Below are 21,596 nucleotides of genomic sequence, written 5' to 3'. Positions count from 1 at the left end.
ACGATTCTTGCAGCCACCTTGGTCAGTTGGAGAAGGCTCCTGGTAGGGACAACAAGGGTGTCTGAATCTTGCTCTTGTATCTTTGCTACCATGAGCCAAACGCTAAACACTCGATGATGGGAGATGTCAATGTGTTTTAGCTCCTGTCAGCTACCAGTGGTGGCTGATCTCAGTCAGCTGTGCACGGGCTTCACAATTGCTATTGCAACTACTGTCTCCAGAAAGAAGCGAGGGTAGGGAGGTCACTTTTCTGAGTGGTTAGAATCTTAGCATTTCATAGCAAGGAAACATCTTAGAGATAACTTTATCCATTGTCATTTTACAGGTGAAAGCAGTGAGAGTCAGAGAAGGTAAATTATTGGTCCATGATTGCACAGTTAATGCCAAAGGCTCCAGTCCCCACTCTTCCTATGTTTGGAGGAGACTGTTTTGAGGCTGTTTCCTATTAGGCAAAAGAACCAGAAGTGAGTGGGGGAAATCTCATTCTAAAAATCCTGTCTAGCTAAAAGGAGTATTAGAAAAGACGTAAAATTTAACATTTAGTGTTTAGTGTAAATTGTTTTGAAATGGAAATCTCTGTATGTCCAAATGTGTATGTGACAGTAAATATATTTAAATTGTGAATGACAGTAATACGACAGAAATGGTCTCAGATCGGAAATGATGACTCGGCCCCTCTGTGTTAAGATCATTGAGTATATTTGACCCTGGTAGGAATTAACAGGTTCTAAACTAGTAGACTCTATATCTGCTTCATCTGAAATACCTCAGTGTTCTCAAGAAATGTTTGAGGTTTACACAGCCTTGTTTTGAGGACAGATTAGAGAAAAATGGGTGGAGGACAGGGGCAGGATGTGGGGGTCTCTCATTGCACTCTACCCTCAGAATACAGCAGGTACTCCCTGTAGACACACTGCGCCGCGGCAGAATCGCTGGCTGTCCTGGTGTCAGGTTACACAGAAGCCTGCTGGCAGCACAAACAGGAAGAAGCCTTTTGTGTGCTGCTTTGGGCTTTGCTCCTGTTGACTTGTTTCCTCCCATCTCTGCGTGAAGTTCAGCACCATGTCCATGGTGTGCCTTGTTGTGAGAGAGTCTTAGGAAAGCAGATCCTTCTTCACACCCACACATGTTTAACCAAAGTGTTTACAAAAGGAGGCTTGCAAATAGCAGCTACTGAGTTTCCACACATACTTTCTTACTGGGCTTTTATAAGGCTCTCTGCCTGCTCTGCTTTCCCCCACTCGAACCTATTCAGAAAAGAATTCAACATGTTTTCCTAGAGTCAATTCATTTTCCCAGGGTGCTTTTTAAAACTTCTGTCTGTCCTGCTCTTTATCTCTTATTGTGACCCCGGGTGTTTAGAGTCCAATTATGCAGATATGAAATTTGGCTTTTCAGTTATTTCAAAATATGGAGACTCTAAAGGCCCGTGACTTATTTACATATCAATTTAGGAAGTACTCCCTCACTCTCTTTCTTCTCCATATGAATGACTGAACTTTAGAAGCACTCGTCGGGCTCAGAGAAGACAGTTTGCTTTCCTTATAGCCACAGGTTTACATAAATGGTTGTCTCCATTTTTGCCTGATGAAAGACAGCTTGAGACATATGAACCACCCCTCTCCCAATTAGCATTTTTGAGCACCCCCGGGATACAGTTTTGCCTTCTGTACTTTTATGTTTTGTGGTTTATAGAATGGAAAGCAGATGCAACCACTTTCCAAGAAGTCTAAGCTAAAGGAACACCACCTTAAGAGGAGAACTTATAAAATCGATTCTGACATTGGTGCTCCATGCTTCATTTCTGTCTTTGGAATTTTTTTTGAAAGGACAAGTTCATGCTTGTGACAGACTTTGCCTCAGTTGAAACAAATGCTGCAGGGATTCCTTATGCTAAATGATTGTTTCTTTATGTCTTTCAATGGCTTCCACCTCAGATAAAACAGAGGGAATTTAACTCAAACTCTGAATAGCTAGATTTGGTCTATTCTCACAGAGGAAACCATGATTTCTTCTGGAGAAGAAGTTTTTCTGTAATCTGCAATTGGATATCTGAGGGGGTCCAATAAACACCCTTACTTTATATACCTGGTGGTAGTTCCTTTTTTTTTTTCTTTTTTCTTTTTTTTCCAGAGAATTTCTTTATTGAAACTATCAACTTTTACCATGAAATTTTACATACATGATAGAAAATGGGAGACACGTGCCAATTAAATACCAGGAAAAAATACTTTAATAGTGTTGTTATATAGTGTATTGGCTAATTCCAGTGGATCCTCATCTTTTACTGTTGACATTATCTCCAGTATTTGAATTATATGGCATGGCTCATTTCTGTCTTTTAAACAGTGCCCATTTTCCCATTTCTTTTTGGTAGGAAACGAAGTTTTTACATATTTTGATCCAGCATGTGTACTTTTGACACTACACCAAGGTGCATCTGTCTCAATCATTAATTTTTCACTAGGTATTGACTTCAAAACTTCCGAATTAGCCTCAGTTTTCAAAGAACAACCGTTAAACCCTATATAAAGATCCAAGTCAATCAAAGCTGCTGCTGCTTCCTTGGTGCCATCAAATGAATGTACCACTCCCCCTACACACCGATCTCTGTTTCTTTTCATTATGTCCAAAAATTCAGCATGTGAGTTTCGACAATGAAGAAACATTGGTAATTTTGTTTGTTCTGACAGTTCAAACTGTTTTTCAAAGTATTTGAGCTGAGTATCTTTGGGACAAAACTGTAGTCGGTCAAAATCAAGTCCACATTCTCCTATTGCCACAACTTTCCCTTTATTGTTTTCAGCAAGATTTAGCAATTCCATTAAGTAAAGATCAGGGTTATTCTTTTCAAATTCACCACATATTGTAGGATGACATCCAACTGTACTGAAAAACATATCATTTGTCTGTGCCAAATGCAGTGCATCTTTACTGTCTTGTAGACTTCCACCAGTAATCATAAACTTTTTAACGCCAATCTGGACAGCTCTCCCTATTACATCCTGTAAGTCATCTGGATGCTTTTGAACCTCCCTATAAATTCCTCTGAACATAGGATCTGTCAAGTTGATATCGATAAACTTGAAGCGAGTCATGACCCCCCTTTTTTTTTTCTTGAGACAGAGTCTCACTATGTCACCCTCAGTAGAGTTCAGTGGCGTCACAGCTCAGGGCAACCTCAAACTTTTGGGCTTAAGTGATTCTTTTGCCTCAGTCTCCCAAATAGCTGGGACTACAGGTGCCCACCACAGCGCCCGGCTATTTTGTTGTTGTTGTTGTTGCACTTGTCATTGTTGTTTTAGCTGGCCCGGGCCAGGTTTGAACCCGCCAGCCTCGGTGTATGTAGCCGGCACCCTACCCACTGAGCTACGGGTGCCGCCCCTGGTGGTAGTGCTTAATATGCTTTCACAGAACTGGGGACTATGTTCTCACTGGTTTTGTCTTCAGGGGCTCCAGGAGCAACCTAGGTCCTCTGCAACTTTCTCATCTTTCATTTAAGCACTTTGATTAATCGCATCCTCGCTATTGGTACAGCAGGCCCATTATATAGGGAAAACCTGATTTTCTCTTTCAAGCTGTTACAGGTCCCATCTGATTATCACTTCCCTCTATGTCACAGCAGTTCTTAACCTGTGGGTCATGACCCCTTTGTAATGATGCAAATACATTCCGGCATTAGGAAGGTTGAGAACCACTGCTACAACCTATTTTAGGGGGCAGGAGAGAAGTTTGTGGAGAAATAGGGGTGGAGTAATATTTAAATACACTTTTGCAATATTTCATATTTCAGATTTTTCAAGCACAAAAGAGTGTGTGTATATAAAAACCCAATGCTGAAGGTTTTGTTTTTAAGCTGTCAATATCTATACCAAAACCCATGTCAATACTTTGAATTTCCATAATAGAGTAATATAGTGATACAGTAATAAAAATAAGATTAATCTGAAGATTGGTGTATGACATTTTTATACAGTTTGCTCTTCCAGAAAATCATGGTTTCCTTTGGGAGAGTGGACCAAATCTAGCTATTAGGTGGAATTTCAGTTTTTAAAACACGATATAAATATTTAAAGTTGAACAATGCTGTGAAATGGCATTGAATTAGCCTCTGAAAATTTGTAGGTGCTTGTAGGTCACTCGGGATGTAATGTTAAGGCCATGATCAGCACCTCTGTCTTCTGAGACATTAAAGTTAAGGATATTATTTATGTTGGAGTTGTACGGCCTGGTACTTCCCTACATGTTTCTGCAGATTTGAAAAGACAACCCATTTAGTATAACTCTGGATGGGGCAGAGTGACAGGACGGATCATACTTGTTCTGTGAGACCCACGATTGAAATGAAGACAGTTTCTTGTTTGTTAATAGTTAAATAATAGGTTTTTCAGAGCTAGGCCCTGAATCTTCTCTGTTAGTAACTTTAAGATTGACTGGTGATGCCTAAAAACATCTGTCACCTGCTCTGACTCATCCAATTTAAAAGTGAATCTCAGAAGTTTCAGGTTTCTTCAGGAAGTTGAGTTCAGAAATAGTTTATGAGATCAGGTTAAGGTGACTTTTCTCTACTGTAAGCATAAATAATTGTCCATAAAAAAGCAAATATTTTATAATCATATATTTATGATAGGGTTATATTTTCTTGGTGATTGAACATTTAGGAAGTCAAGAAATTTTACAATCTTTTTTCCTACTAAAAGATTAAAAATGTTAGTGTACAGTGCTTGAAATACACTAACAAGATTAAGTTTCTCCATCTGGGAAGAAACCAAGACTAAACGGGAATATGATTAAGGTAAAATGATTATAAAAGGGTATTGACATAACTAACACAGCTACATATTCTCTAAATTTGTGCACCTACAGGAATCTGTCTAAAAGTTGTCCTCTGCTAGAATAAGAGGTTAGGGGCTGGGAGCAAATACAGAATGAAGGCTCAGTAAAGGTAGCAGTTTAAACTCCGACAAACATTTATTGTTTTTTTTTTTCATGTCAAGCTCTTTGTTACATTATCTCATTTGATCTTCATAACAACTTTACAAAGGAGTTATCTTATTTACCCCCATTTTACAAATGAGGAAGCTGGAGTCTTAGATATGTTTTGTAAGTTGTCCAATCACACAGTCCAGAAATGGTAGAACTGGAATTGATAATTCATCCACAGGTATTAGAGAAGGCATGGGAGTGTTTGGAGAGCATTGCTTTTTTTTTCCAGGTTATTACCCTCTTTTTAAAATTACACAAAATCTATTTTTTTTTTTAATAACTCTCCTTAAGTAAGTCATTGTCAAAGACTCTGGGATAGGGGCTTTGAAAGAGATAGGCTGGGCTGTAGCCTGTCCTCTAAGAGACAGAAACAAAGAAAGGTCTTCTCACCTGTAGGAATAGTGAGAAGTTATTTTTCCTAAATTTGGATGTCTTTAGGAAAGATTTCACTAAAAGCAAAACTATCCATTAATAGACTGTTCTAGTATATATTCTGGTAGTCAGGAAGTTTATGTAAAACCTAAAACCTCACGACATGAACCTCTTTGATAGCCTAAGGGGAAATTAGAGAATAAATAATGAACATTTCATTTTAATATTCCATTAATCATTTCAGCCACCCTAGCAGGTTCCTTCTATAGTTTGAGTTCTGCTCATGTACCAGGCATTATACTTAATTTTGCGGCTCCTGATCTTAGAATTCTTCATGAATAGCACAAGACAAACCCAGCTACCCTAGACGGTGTAGAGTCAGATTTTCTTAAAATAATGATGTTGATGATTTTCCATTCACTATAGATTATTTTATCTTTACTCTGTGGATCCAACTGTTTGAGATATATTATTGTCCCCATTTTACAGAGAAGCCAATTAAATAAGAAACATGTCCAGGTCATATAGCACGGCCTTGACCATGTTAGCTCCTAAAGAGAATAAAAATAGTTTTAACATAGTACTTTCCCAAAATACTGTTACTTAAATTATCTCATCTAATTTTCCAAACAAATACAAGAGTAGTTATTATTGTCCTCATTTTACAGATAACACATACATTTTATTATGTACTTAGTATGTACTAAGAGTGCCAGATACCTTAGCAGATGATTCATATAATAGTCGCAGAAACCGTAATAAGTATTATTCTTATTTTACAGATGAGCCACTAAGGCCCAAAAGTTTAAACGATTTGCTAAGCACAGTAGGAAGCTATAATTCAAGCCTACGTTTGTCTGCCTAGCCAGTATGGATGACCACTATGCTGTATTCACTTTACCATATTATGCTGCCTCATTTTTCCGGATGAGGAAACTGAGATTCAGAGAGTTAACCCAGATGAGAACATACAGCTTATAAATAGCAAAGCTGCATCTTCAGCTGAGATCCTCTCATTGGAAAGCGTATTTGTTTCCCACCATACTGCCTCTCAGCACAAGGATTACTAGCTGTATCTTACATCCAAGTTACGTACCCTAATTTCTTATAGTCATTCTTCACATTTCCTTGTATTTTCTCCTGTTTTTAGCTAAGGGGCCCTATATGACATGTTCAGTTGAGAAACGGACATACAGGTTAAACTACTTGATCAGGAAGTTTTCTGGTAAAGTTAGATGAGAATTCGAGCTCAAATTTGAGTTCTGTGTGCCCGATTTATTTAGCTATTTGGTTCTTGTCTTTTTTGTTTATTGAAAATACTACTTGAGAAAGGCCTTGCTTTTATGAAATTGCTCTTCTGTGCTGTAAGGAATGAATCTTTTTCCATCTGAAGATCATTTACCATTTCTCTGAATCGTGAATTACATTAGTGGTGTAAGGCAAGGAAGTATGTCAATATCAGATACATAACAAGGACCAGTCACTTGGATTTGAAATGTTGCCAATCTATACAATCTTAGCCTTGAAAGTTTTAAAGCACAAAACTCCTTTACTTTAATGATCAAGTATCCTTTAGGTTTCTGAAGGAAAAGTTTATGTTAACTGCTACAGTACTACACGTTTACTGAAATTTCAAATTCAGGCAAAGGTTCCTTAAAATTGAATTGGATGACATTATTCTATGTATTTGTTGATGTCAGTAAACATCCGATAAATACCCAGATGTAGTTAATTATTTCAGCTCAAGGAAGTATGTCCTATTTACACAGTCTTTAAATAAATTGTTTCTGAATTGAATAAATAAACAAGAAATAGCTGAACCAAATTGCTTTGTATGGAATAACCGAAGGGCTTTAATGGTGGAACTATCTCAAAAAAAACCTGTATCTTATTATACTTGTTTTTATTTTTGGAGATAAACCTGACTTGACTGCTCAAATATATTAATAGTCTTTGAAAATTAAGCTTTTTGTATTTTCAAAGGGTAATAAGTGATGGGATAATTTTAAACCTATTCCAAATGTATAAACTCCAAAAGTATAGTCAACAGACCTATGCCAACAAGACTTTTTTTGTAAAAAGGATAAGAATTCATATTTACTGGGTATCTTCCATGCAAGACTTCTCTTTTTTCATGTGATTTTCACATCCCTGTGATTCAGACATTATTGTCCCCCCTTCCCCACCTTTTACAGATGAGGAGACTGAGGCTCAGAATAACGAGTAATTAAACTAAGATCACACAGAAAGTAGAAGACTCAGAACTTGAACATAACATGTTTCTGAACGTTCCAAAGTCCATACATATTATAATATACCAACCTATTCTGTGAACAGCCTAGTCCATTAGAATTTTAAAATTAACATAAAAATTTTAAATTAGTATAAAATATGTGTTAAGAAACTTTCCCTTTCGGCTCCATTTGATTAGTCTTCAAATAAGAGCAAAACAGTTTGAAATAATACACTTTTTTTTGCCTTGGAAACACACAGAAAATTTTCTTACACTGACTGAAGCTCTTTTAAGAAATCTGCTTGGCCATGAGTCTGCACCTCCAAGAAAAGTCCATTGAGATATGTCAGAAGATAGTGTTACTGTCCAGCAATTAACCCAAACCAGTTGGCTGCCCATTATTTTTATTATTATAGTGACTGTGGGTAATACTAGGCCTAATTCTAAACATGTACCATCTTTTAAACAGATTCCAATAGGACTAAAAACATTTCTGTGTTTGGGGTCATTTTCTTACTGTCAGAATTATGCTTAACATTGAAATGAAATAGTGATGAAGTTTTTCAGTTATTAAAGATAGCTGACTTTTTTTTGATATCTGACTTTGAAATTAAGTGTTTTCTTTTTCTTAAGATAATTTTTGTGGCTTTGCTTTAGCATGAGAATAGCATAAATTCTATTTATCTTACATGCTGCCCTCTCTGTTCTCATCCCTGCCACTACTCCTTTAATCCTGGAGCTAGAAAGTGCCATTCCATTGACCTGTCTGGAAGGAAAGGGCACTGTACTGACATCATGGAAACCATTCATGTTAAAACCAAAAAGCGTATCTGAAAAATAGTAATTAGATATGCAGCATTTCTACATGTTCTTTAATCCAGTTAGTTCAAAACATTTTCTAACTTTTACATAATTAAGTAACATATGTACATTGGAGGAATTTTAGAAAAATAAATGAAATATAATCCTACTTCATAAATATTTCTAAATGACCATTGGATTTTTTTATGTTTATATGAGACAGAGAGAGAAAAAGAAAAAGAGAGAAATAGTCCTTATTTATGATCCGTTTTGTTGCTTTCATTGCCATCTAGAAAGCTTTATGCTGTTTAGGGCTGAAAGGATGGGATTATAGGAAATATATATTATCATTCTTTATGTAGTCTTTTTTTTTTCCGACTGCTTTATCTTTTCTAAGTTTTGGTTGCATATTTCTGGGCTGCAGGAGTTGTTATTCTAAAGATTTTTCTTCTTCTTTTCCCAGACCCCAGGCAGGCACAGTCCTCCCCGCCATGGTCCTACGACCAGTCTTATCCTTCCTACCTGAGCCAGATGACATCCCCGTCCATCCACTCCACCACCCCACTGTCTTCTACACGGGGCACTGGGCTTCCTGCCATCACCGACGTGCCCAGGCGCATTTCAGGTAAACACCACGCTTTAACTAAATCCGCCCCCACGCAGGGGTCAGGAGGAGTGGGATGGGCCAAGCCTGTCTTATCTACGCTCACAGTAACTCTCTATTAGAGGCATGTGGGCAAGGGTATGACAGCCGGCAGACCAGGTCTTCTCAATGATGGGGTTATCAAACACTTGAACATTTTAGATTTTAGGCCAAGAGACTAAAAATCCACCAGAGATGGCATGCTTTTCTTAAGATGATATTCAATGCCACCCAGTTAGTGTCCTGCGGAATTGTATCTTGTTTGGTGGGCATTGTCTCATAACCAAGGCCTTCTCCTGAGGGTCTTATGCCCAACCTTCCTCTGCTTGTTTCTGTCTTTTCCTAACATCTGCCTGTCAACCAAATTATACGTTGATGGCGTGGCCCTCCTTGTCTTCTTGAAGGATTATAAATCCCAGGAGTCTAAGCTAGCCAGTTCCAAGGGAGAACACCTGCAAACTTAGGATCTTTATCAGAAACTTAGTCATGTGAAGTGCAGTGAGGCCTGAAAGAGACGTAAAAGGCAATGCGTGGCCTCTGCATGGCCAGCTCAAGACAGAGGCAGTCTTTCTGTGAAACATAGCATGCTGCTGTCACTCTTAGCCCGGCAGCCTGGTGCTCACAATTCCACTGTTTCAAATGTGCCACAAAAATATGTGGCTCATGGTGGAAGTGTGTGTGATAAATGACCCGGCCACCCCTCTCTACCATGGAGAATTTGTCATAGAAAGCCAGAAAGCATTGGCAAAGACTTCAGACTGATAAGGAGAGAAAAGTTAAAGGCCCTCTGTTCATCATGCGAATCCCATGAATTAGAAAATAGACCTTTCAGTACACCCTGACATGCGAATGGCAACATTGCTCCCCATAGAAAAGATGTAGATCCATACAGGCATACACCCCGTTGGGTCCCACGTTTGCCAGGCACTCTTATCAGCGTTCGGGCCCCATCCACCTGTTTGACTCCTGGCCAGGTTAATGTCTTTCTTTCTCTTTGTGTTTCTGTCTTTGTTTCTGTCCCTCTCTCATTCTCTGCAAAGCTCGAAGCCGTTACTTACTCCGCTGAGTTGCATCACTGACAAGCTGAAGCTCCACCAGCAGGCTTGCAGGTTTTGATTAGTTCAGACTCCTTTATTTCTTTCACCTTGGGAGGAGGGAAGGCTTTATTTCTCAAGCAAATAGCAGGAAAGGGCTCTCTGATCCTAGTGCCTTCACATTTTCTGCAGCAGATGGACTTCCATGGGGGTGAGTAGGGAAAGAAGAGGGGTGGAGGGAGAATGGCAAGGTTCTTTGGAAAACCATGTTACCACTTTTCTTTATGAATGCTATTATTATGTTTGTGAATCACATAGCATATATCGGGAAATTAGAGAGTATAGAATTTGAATCGTCACTTCCCTTGGCTGCAGTCACCATCTCCTTTAGGCAAACATCAGTTAAAGACACAGGAAAGAATGAGTAAGGCACAGGGGAGGCACAAGGCACGAGGGCTGATGTGGATTTAAAGGGACAGTGTTTGATGGTGTTGAGTTAGTTTTGGGTATTCCTTCTATAATTCATACTGAGAGCCTGTTTTGTTTTACATAGGGCCAAAATGACACTTTGACAGAACAGACTTGTGCAAACTTGCTTCTGTTTAGGGTCCCCTGGGGCTTCCATCTGCTCAACCTCTGTGGCTGAAGCAGGTTTTGCTATTTTTCCTCCAACAGTACCTGGAGGGAAAAACCTTAGGGAGTGATTGAAGCCTTAAAGACACTTATCTACCACATTTTCTTACTGAGGCATATCACTATATGGATTCACCAGGAAAGCCATTGAAAATAAAGTGGAAAAATGCCGCATAAATTGGTAGTCATTATTGTTTGTCATTTATGTGTGTGACGCATAACAGCCAGATTATTTTGAGTCAGTTTACCAAGGATTACTTCAAACATTTTCATAAAACGACACAACCTTCTCTGTTCCATAGAGAAGAAGGCAGGAGCTGAAAGCGGTTAAGAATCCAGTCATATATTGGTCTAAGGCCAGAGGTAGGAAGGAGCCTCTGCTTTAAACTAGTTTAAAACTGAGTTTAGTCCAGTTTTTCCTCCCACCCAAACATTTCTGTGAGTTGTTACTGGTAAACTAACATGGTGCCAGGGTAGGAGGATCTGTATAAACATTAAAGAGAACAGAAAATCCCTCTTGTCAGCAAGCGGAGAAACAGGAAGAAACAACTAGACCCAAATGGTCAGGGAACTGGAGGAACCCTGATTTACCTGACCTTGCTCTGGAGCGTGGGGCTGTGCCTGTACACCCAAGCTGTGCCTGGTGGACTTGGGGGACCAAGTCATCTGCAGTGCGCATCATTTTTGCTTCCTGGGAACTTTCTCAGGCACGAGCCTATCTTACAAGTTCCCAGGTACCCAGTTTCATGATTTCTATCTTAATATTATTCCACTCAATCTTTAAAGCCACCCCTAAGGTCCATTACCTAGAGGCTCTTACAAGTAAGAATTATTATGAGTGAGGGCTTTTTAATTTTTTAATTTTTTGGTATAATAAAATCTTTTGGCTTAAGTTCATTCCTGCACCTCTAGTCTTCATCATGCTCCATGCCAGATAATGCTGTTTCCATGTAACGTGCACAACTAAATATTAACCTCTCTCCCCAAGCAGTCCTATGGTTGGTGACTTTTTGAGAAACTTTCCAGAACAGTTGATGTTCCTGTGTACAAAAATCAATTCTCCTTCTCTGTATTTAAAGGGATACACTGACTATTCTCATAGCATTTTGGGTGAGAAAATAAAATGTTTAGCTTACACAGTAGGACTGGAACTTCAGATCCTGGTTTGAATTCCAGCTCAAACACATAGCAGGCAAACTTCTTTCTTTTCTGAAACTTAGCTTTATTATTTGTAAAATAGGGATAGAATACTTATCACCCAAGGTTGTAAAGGTTAAGTGAGATACTTATATAAAGTACTTGGGATAGGCCTGACACATAGTATGTACCAAATAGATTATAGCCAATGTTATGAAGCTAAAATGGTTTCATAAAATTTGTATTTTCTATATGGAATTTGCAGGGAAGTGTTGGCTTAAATGAATCAAATAAATTAAAACCTGAACTTTTAAAGGGGATTATTTACTTTACAAAATCATCACAGAATATTTAAAATAAAGGCATTAAGAAAAAATAACTCCTCATTTATGTTGGAAAATAGAAATAAAATGTGGAGTTAACTAGGCATGATAATGTTCTGTTCCATGGGATTGTAATAATAACAGCAACCAGAAAGATCCTTCAGAAAGAACTGTTCCTAAAGAAATTACATTTCATTCTAAAAGACCATTCCAAAGAAAGACCATCATTTAACTCATTTAAAGATCTTCAGGTAATACAATTTTACAACTTTCTTTATTGGTATCCTTTTTTCTGAGTAATTTTTAAAGCCTGGCTTTAAAAGTTTTACAATTCTAAAACTTAATGAATTATAATAATGAGGATGATATTATATCATATAGTTCCTATAGTCTTCCTTAAAAGTTTTTTGGAAGCAAGGTATAAACAAAATAAGATAAAATAAAATGATAAAATGTATGTTACCTATGATTCTTACTTTACTACTAAAAAAGATATATTACTAGATGTCTTAAAATTCAAAGGTGCAAATATTTGCTATTATTTTTAAATAATGATTAAATAATTTGCTATTATTTTTAAATAATGATCTCCTAACTTTGGGTAGCCTCCAATATGATAACAGAACAACAATAGCAGTTATAGGTTTATACTGAACAATAAGTTATTGCCATGTAATTGACTAGTAGTGTCGACCTCACTGTAGAGAATTTGAATCATATTCAGTTGAATTATAAAAAATCAAGTATTGATTACCTGAAACCAGTCTAGTGACGTTACACTGCAGAAGCCCTGTAGAACTTCATCCTCATCCCTACCGGTATGACCTTATTACATAGTCATCTGTCTTTAAGTTGCACTTCCACGTCCAAATGATTTAATACAAAATCTCACTTCATTTTATATGCTCCTGAAAGAATATTCACTGTACAGAGATAGCCAAAGTTATTTCTCTTTTAAAGAGCAAGGTGTCGCAAGGTGGGGACCAGCAAACTTTACATAACCCAAACCAATGCATGTCTTTATAATTGTAATATTATCTATCTGTGGTGCTTTTGATGTTCAAAAGCACTTGGGAGGCTTGACACAAAGATTAGAATTACTTTTCTGGAATTCATTACAAAATACTATTTAAGTAAATAATTGCTGACTTTCAAAGTGTATTTTATGTAATTATTCTCCTATGGAAAGGCACACAGCTATTTATTGAGTCTGATTCTTTGACTTCTGGGTCAGAGTATGAGCTGTTGTTAGCATCCTAAAGGAGAATGCACACAGATTTTTTTCACTGCCTATTACTCCTCATTAACCCACCCATTTAAGTAAAGTAGCTTAGATTAATTTCAGATTAATCTAAGTCTGCACCACTCTTTGGTATTACATGAGGTGGAAGAGATTTACATAGGCATCTTTCTGTGATTTTGGTCAATGTGCCCATGGATCTTTCTAATGCTTTCTAGAGTTCTTTTAGACTTAGAATCTCTATTAATAGAGATTCACAGGAAAGGGTCCGAGATGTTGGCTGCCTCATTTACTCTGGGAGAGGCCACTATAGGTTGTGTGGAGGATTTTTCTCTGCCTTCATGAAACTTTTTTACATGGGACAGAGTTAAGAACTGTAATTTTTCTGAAGGTTCTGTATTTTTCTTTTAGGCAATAGTATTGAATCTCTTCTTTCAAATAATTAAATATTAAAAAATTCCACTCAAATGCACAGGACTATTGGTGATGTCTTGATTGTTACGACTCTTGCTTGCTAAACTAAAACATTCCAAAGGTGAGCAGAATAGACATTAAAATTATTAAGTAAAATTAAAATTATTTTTTTAATAAAATAAAAATTACAGTAGAACCTCCATAGTTGATCACCTCCCTACATTAACCACCTCCTTAAGTTGACCTAATTTTCAAAGATGGGACTTGCACCACAAGTTACGTATCAGTATAGTAGACCTAGTTCCTTATGTTGACCGCCTCTGTATGTTGATGAGTTTGTTATAGTCACTTGGGTGGTTAACTTACAAAGGTTCTATTGTATTTTATCACTACCACAAAATCTAGGAATTTTTAGATTTTGTAGTGATAAAATACAGTAATTTGTATTACTGTATTTTACACTAGAAAATCCCCATTTGATCACTCAAGGTCTTTCTGAAGGATTATAATTTCAACCCCAGTGGTATTTGGTATAGTTCATTTTAAGATGTCAGTTCTCGAAACCAGCAGCTTCAGTAATGTGTCATGTATATGTGAACATTTATTTTAGCAGAGCAGCTCTTAACTCATAGGAGGGACCAATGCCTTAACAAAAGTTAAAAAGAAAAACTCCAGCAATTAATACTAATAAACCAGAAAGTTAAAGCAACCATAATAAAACACTAGAGCATCTACTTTTTACTGCAGGACCATTCCTTTATTAAGAGCCACCTGTTTGGTAGACAAACTTCTGCTATAGCAGCCATGGGCAAGTAATTAAGTTTAATAGGAGCCACTCTTATTTTGAAGAAGTTCTCTATTTAAAGCCACAGAGGGAGGGAAGTTATTAAATTTAATGGACCCTAAACAAAGGCAAACCCTGTGTTAACAATTGAATGTTCAATATTCTTCCCTATTATATCAACTCTCATTGGATTATTTTTGCATTCTATTAAGTTGAAACTCATTTTGCGTTCCCTAAAAATAGGTTATCTTTTGACATAAGCAGATGGTGTTTTAATCTTATATGAGCCTCAGTTTACTCTAACTTCTGATTTACTGGTGTTGAGGCCCAAAGAAGTGGTTTCCATTCCTACTAGATCAATTGGAGATAGTTGGGCCAGCTCACAAAGTTGACTACGCTTAGGTATATGACTAACTACTGTTATTTGTAGCTAGACTGAGGTACCAAAGCCCAGAATGAAACCTATATACATGATTTGCCTCTGATTTTATACATGGTTCTTGTCACTTGTTTTTGTGGGTATTTATTTCTGACACAAGTACAATCACCCACACATAGGGAAAAGATTTAGTAATGAAAGGAATCGTGCTTATGCAAGGATGGCAAACACATGGTTATAAATTTTATTGAAAGGTTTGCTGCAATATCCTTCTTTACATAGAAGAAAACTTGGGAGTGTGAACCTCCTTTCACTCAGAGTATTAATTTTCTAATTATATAATGGCTTCTTTGGTGCCCTGGAATCTAAGAGGGTGGAGGTTAATTTAGCTTAGGAAACCGGAGTTTTAGTTTCAATGTCACTGAAGAGTCTTTTTACTGTTTTCAAATATGTCAGTTAATTTATTATTCCCATGTTAATGAATTACTGGAAATTGCCTATCCACATGTCTCAGAGGTTCTGCAGGAGTAAGATGATATCTGTTCAGGGATTTGGTGTCCTTAGGGCCTTTAATAAAGAAATTTTGCCTTACCAGATAAATGCTAGTGGAAAAACTAAGTCACGTCATTGTCTTCAAAAGAGTAGAAATGTGCTATTACGTATATGTCTTAAAATCATTACTTTATTTTTTAGAACAGGTTTAGGTTTACAGAAAAATTGAGTAGAAAGTACAGAGAATTTCTGTATTCCCCCCTTCCCCACCATTCACTTTCTCCTGTTATTTACATCTTGCATTTGTGTGGTCTTTGTAATAATTGGTGGACCAATTTGACACATTGCTATTAAATAAAGTCTGTAGTTTACATTAGGACTCATTCTTTGTGTTGCTCAGTCCTATGGGTTTTACCAAATATATAATGTCATGTATCCACCATTACAGAATCATATAGAATAGTTTCACTGCCCTAAAAATCCTCTGTACACAACCTGCTCATCTCTGTTTCTCTTCTCCCCACTCCTACTCTGTGACAACCACAGATCTTTCATTGTCTTTATGGTTTTTCCCTTTCCAGAATGTCTTATAGTTGGAATCGTATAGTACATAGCTTTTTTCAGACTGGCTTCTTTTACTTAGTATGCATGTAAGATCCTTCTGTATCTTTTCATGGCTTAATAATGTATTTTGTTTTATCACTGAATAGTATCCCACTGTAAAGATGCTATTATATTTTTTAAAACATGAAAGATGCCTTCCCTTCACCTGGAATACTACCTTCCTTTCTCATTTTGTTACTAACTTTGCCACTGAGTTTTTTTTTTTTTTGAGACAGAGTCTCACTTTGTTGACCTCGGTAGAGTGCTGTGGTATCATAGCTCATAGCAACCTCAAACTCTTGGGCTTAAATGATTCTCTTACCTCAGCCTCCCAAGTAGCTGGGACTACAGGTGCCCGCCACAACACCCGGCTATTTTTAGAGACGAGGTGTCACTCTCACTCAGGCTGGTCTCGAACCCATGAGCTCAGGCAATTCACTGGCCTCAGCTTCCCAAAGTGCTAGAATTACATGCGTGAGCCACTGTGCCCTGCCTGCCACTGATATTTCTTATTAGGAAACATTTCACATTTTTTTCTTGGGGAAGAACTTTTTTATCACAGCAATTGTCACCAAATGGTTTTTCATATCTTTTGTGCATGTTTTTAATTAATTTTTTTTTCTTGGTTTTCCCCATAGATTCTTGAACATTTACATTTAGGTGGTCATTAATATCAATTCAGATATAGAACAGACTTCACTAAAAATAACAAATCATTTAGGTAACTGTTTTAGGTGTTTTCTACAATATTCAACTTTCCTGGGTAAAGGGTGCTTCTTTTCTCTTAAAACATGCCTGGCATTCTTCAGATTTTCTGTGCTGTTTCCCACTTCCATGCTAGCACACTTCTTTGCATCAGTGGGCAGGGCCCTGTTGCTCCTTCTCAGGCATTCCTTGCCCAGCCAGCACTTTTTCAAAGTGAACCACTCTCTCATCTACACCCATTTGCATCTATGAACTTTGGACACATCTCCAACGTGTATACATCTTTCTTTAATATAATAATTTGATTGCATGTGTTATCCTTTTATAGAAGGTCAGCTTCTCAAGGACAGTGACTATGTTTTACACATTCTTCAATCCTTACAACCTAGGACAGTTTTTGGTACATAGTAGGGGCTTGTATTAGTGGGAAAGAAGATAGAAAAAGAAGAGGAAGATAGACATTTAGAAGAAAAAAAAAAGAAGAAGAAAGGGAGAAAAGATTTTGTTCACCTGGAACAACAAAGAAAGGGCAAAACAAGAGAAACTTTTGTTGTTGATAAGGACAGGAAATAGCTTGCTAAGAGTGTACATAAGCAGTATATATTTTTATCTCTAGTCTTTTTGCAATGTGTTTCATATTTAGAACACATATCAAGATGCATCTGTTTCCAGAACTTGCTAACAGTTAGTAACAATGCCAAAACAGACTTTAAGTCCAGCTTGAAACCAAATGAACAAATCGAATTTTTTATTTCTAATTTTGAGCCTGACATTAATTATAGCTATCAAATAATCATCAAAGTCTTCTCTGAGAAAATGATAGGAATTATATTAACTGATTTGTAAACTGAAGTAGATTTATTCCTCTAAAACAAAGCAAAAGATCTGGTTTTGACAGCTACCATTTCTTGTGAATTCTTACCTTCTTCAGGCTGAATTTTTCCTATCTCCTCCTTTCCCTTTGTTAAGCCTTTCTGAATGATGTGGTTTCATGTCATATTACTGCTCTGAGCAGTGTCCCCCTTAGTTAGTGCCTGGTACCCAGAACCGAACTCCTCTTTCACTTTCGGCTCTGTTAGTACAGGCTGATGTGGTCTTTGTTCTTTGGTGACTGACCAATGTTCTCATATCTGTCACTTTTGCCAAGCTGCATTTCTCCTATGTTTCACTTTTGTAGCTGTTTTTATAGATTCAAATATGTTACTTCATGATTATTCCTGTTTTATTTAATTCAGGTAATAATGTCTGCCTGTTTAGAACGTTTTAGATTTTGACAATGTCATCCATCGATGTATTAGTAGCCTCTTGCATTCCTGCCTATGTGGGATACTTTTCTTCAATTCATTTCAAATCAGCTGAGCAAATATTTGAGATACACCTAAAATGTGCTTAGGCAGGCAAGGAATAAAAAAGAAATAGAAGACATAGTATCTGCCTTCATGAGGCTTTCAGTCTCATTTCGGAGACAATGAAAAGCAAATGTGACATTGTTTCACTGTGATACAATGTAGGATACCCACGTAGGTGCCAAAATATGCAAAGAATGCTCAGGAGTTTAGTGAAAAGAGATCGCTTTTGCCCCTCTGCTATATTAATTTACATCCATAATCAACTTAAAGCCATTTCCCTTAGTAAACTAAAGAAAAAAATTTTTCATTCTGTCTAGATTATACTTTGAATTGCTGCACCGATTACATTTTCAACTTAAAAATTTACATATGTTGATTGTGTGGCTTCATAATATTTAAGATGCAAGAGGAATATGTAAGATCTTATCTTTCCCTAGCCATATTGAAAGCTCCCCTAGGCCCAGGGCCTGGCCTTCTAAACCTTTTCTATCTCCGTGTAATTCCCACTTTAATGCTCTGCATGTGTAGTTTGTGGAAAGTACTTGAATCTAGCAGGAATATCTACCCATTAGATGTGATGTAGTGTTACTTGGCTAATAGATATAGAAGTGGGGTTCTATATGAAACTAATTACAGTTGCTCTTAACCTTAATTTCATATATCATGTACATAAATTTGGTCTCAGCATGTGGGTATAATGGAATTTGTCAATATTTCTCTAATAAAATAAAACAACACTGATAGCTCTGTGCTTTAACATATATGTACCCATATACGTGTATATACCTGCTTACTATATTTGTAATGACTATGTATGTAAATATTCTCGACAAGTCTGTTACTTGTGATATTAATAAATATTAGCCAAGGTAATACTTTTTTCAAGAAAAATAAGACCATTGAAATGTCTTCATCTTAATATTACTTGATTACTTACTTGAGCATTGATTTCTCAGGAAATATTAATTGATCACTGCTGGTAGAAAAGGGACAAAGAAACTGTATGATTATTTTTAAACTGACTCCTAATTTGTAAAATGCAGAGATAGTTATAAGGGAAACCTTTAAAAAGAGGTAACTAAATAAGTAAGAAACTTTTTTTATAATTAAAATCCTATGTGGTAAAATACAGATGACAGCACTTGAATTTGAATGGTTCAAGTCATTTGTGGACAACACTTGATTTAGAACAGTTCAAAGCCATTTTCAGACTTCTTTTTTGTTTTAATGAAAAGCAAACAAGAGGGGATATATTATTAAATTGGGTTAAGTAACTTGGTCTGAGGCAAATTTAGGATCCTGTTTGATTCGACTGTCTCAAATTTTTTTATGTGACTTCCAATTCCATGAAAGCCATGCAAATAAAAATAAAATATTACTCCTAAATATCTCAAAGAATTTCTCAAGTAGGAAGGTGTCGTATTTTCCCCAGAAAACCGTGACCTAGATTAACCAACCTAGGAATGCAGCCGAGCATTGTAAGACCAGTGTTTTTGTATCTCAAGTTCATTGCTCTTTCTCCATGCAAAGTGGTCACCACTTCAGCTCTCTGTGGTAATTAATAACGATGCTATAGTTAATGGAATAATAATAACAAATATAATTATGGTTATATTATTATAATAATATTATAATACTATTAATAATATATTATTATGAACACACTCTAACCTGTGCCACGGAGGGCAATCATTCATGATAGATCAATAGTAAACCCATTTATGTGGTCACAGTAAATCCATACATAATTAAGAAGATCTTTTTCTAGATAAAAACTACAAAGGAAATAAAAATAGGCATGGAAAAGAGGAAAAAGTACGATAATAGCGTCAACGGTAGTCATTATTAAAGAAAACAATCCTGTAAGCTCTCAAACTATTCCGTAGGATAACCACACATTGTCAGTGTGGCTTAAAGGTATGGTTGAGAATTGACCTAAAAGATTACAAAACAGCGTTTGACCCTCTGGGTGGCTGACAGGAAGGTGAAGTTGTACTCTGACCTTACAAGTTCGTAGGTGTCACTGGTACCCTTTGAAGGGTTAATAAAATTTCAAATAACTGCTTTAATTAAGCAAATGGTTGAAACATTTGAATTGGGACATGCATCCCAAAGGAGGATTGACTTCAACACCAAGGTAATAGCAGTTTTTCAATAAAATTGTGTCGAATTGACTTGTCTTATCAGGGAAAAATTTCTTCCATGGCCCAGACATTTGGAATAGTGATTAAACACTCATAGCATTGTTGGTACTGTGTGGGAGAAAGCACTTGGCTAGGAATTGAGGATGTGCCTCTGATTTCTAATTTCTGGTTACTTAATTTCTATAGGTTTTAGCTTCCTCATGTCTTAGGTGGGTTATTGTGCTATATATTTTCCAAGACATCCATAAAGCTTTGTATGTCCGTGATTCTAAATTAAAGCCTGTAGGGGTAGGTTTCATACAAAAAAGATTTAGTCGTCAACAATAACAATAAAGGCTAGGACAGTGTTTGACTGAAAAATAACAAATTAATGGGAACAACTACTATAGATGTCAGGACAATTTTTGTTTTGTACTTTAATTGATTCTGATGTGTAGCAACCTGAAGTCAGATTAATTTACACCAAGGAACTATACATTTAGACCTTGACATCTGACAACATAAGACACAGTTTCAAGGGTGTCAGCATAGGGAATCCAGAATAATTCCAGGAGCTTTGAAAACTGTAGACTGGGTCTTTGGATGATAGGTTGGACATTTCTTTGGCTGTCAAACCTGGTTTTTAACTTTCTCCCTGCTGTTTTCATTTAGAAGAGTATAGTGAAAAGGAATAGAAATAAAAAAATAAAATCAATGGGAATTTTCTCATCATGAGGAAAAGCAAATAAAGAGCCACTGGAAAAAAAGTCACTTTTAAAAGAAATAAAATGTAGAAACAGAGTGCCCCATTGAAAAGAGGGGTATTTTCTCCCCATGAGCCAGAGGTATGAATCCTGATAGTGCAGATGTGTGTAATGAATTTCCCTCCTCTTCAGATGAAGGGCAGGATGAAAGCCACCGCTGTCCAGCTTGCGGCTTGGGCACTGATCTATTTCACTGTGACACTGTAGTACAATGTTGAAAATCACCACACAAGTGGATTAAGGAGAAGGGTAACTAGACATATGTTTAAGGACCTTAAAACTAGAAAACTGGAGATGTGGTTATCTTTTAGCCTGTTTGCGGATTTTGCAAGCTAGGATTTGAAGTGTCAGCTTCAGACTAGCCAAGCCACAGCTTCTGCAGATGGTTGTGTTACATCTCCCTTCTCTTTTTTGCCATGTTGCCTAGTATCTAAAAGAGAAGAACTCTTTCTCCAAAGTGACCCTCTTCCCCAGGGTCTTCCTACCTACATTTTAATAAAAAGGTCGAACGTCTAATTAAAAGTTTACAATAGATCATTTTAAATGTTTTTAAAAATCAAATAAGCAGTATCATTTTAGGT

The 21,596-nt window shown here is 36.8% G+C and overlaps 2 protein-coding genes across 3 annotated transcripts in view; one reads left to right on the top strand and one right to left on the bottom strand.

Moving 5' to 3' along the window:
• RUNX2 (RUNX family transcription factor 2) overlaps positions 1-21,596 on the top strand; it is a 218,038-nt gene that overhangs the window by 176,593 nt on the left and 19,849 nt on the right. For both annotated transcript variants that reach the window (XM_053602204.1, XM_053602203.1), the window contains one exon: positions 8,856-9,017. In XM_053602204.1, coding sequence (XP_053458179.1) covers positions 8,856-9,017 — 162 coding nt within the window. The remainder of the gene's footprint in view (positions 1-8,855; positions 9,018-21,596) is intronic.
• On the bottom strand, positions 2,131-3,098 carry LOC128593863 (deoxyribonuclease TATDN1-like). The gene has a single exon (XM_053602210.1). It carries the CDS (start codon positions 3,096-3,098, stop codon positions 2,211-2,213), a length of 888 nt encoding a protein of 295 aa, XP_053458185.1. The 3' UTR covers positions 2,131-2,210.

The sequence above is a fragment of the Nycticebus coucang genome, chromosome 9 (assembly GCF_027406575.1).
Source record: "Nycticebus coucang isolate mNycCou1 chromosome 9, mNycCou1.pri, whole genome shotgun sequence".
NCBI classification, from domain to species: domain Eukaryota; kingdom Metazoa; phylum Chordata; class Mammalia; order Primates; family Lorisidae; genus Nycticebus; species Nycticebus coucang.
The sequence above is the reverse complement of the archived record's forward strand: the minus strand, read 5'-3'. Positions and strand labels throughout refer to the sequence as shown.

Coding starts and splice junctions, on each gene's coding strand:
- LOC128593863 (XM_053602210.1), bottom strand. CDS start 3,098: ATGACTCGCTTCAAGTTTATCGATATCAACTTGACAGATCCTATGTTC.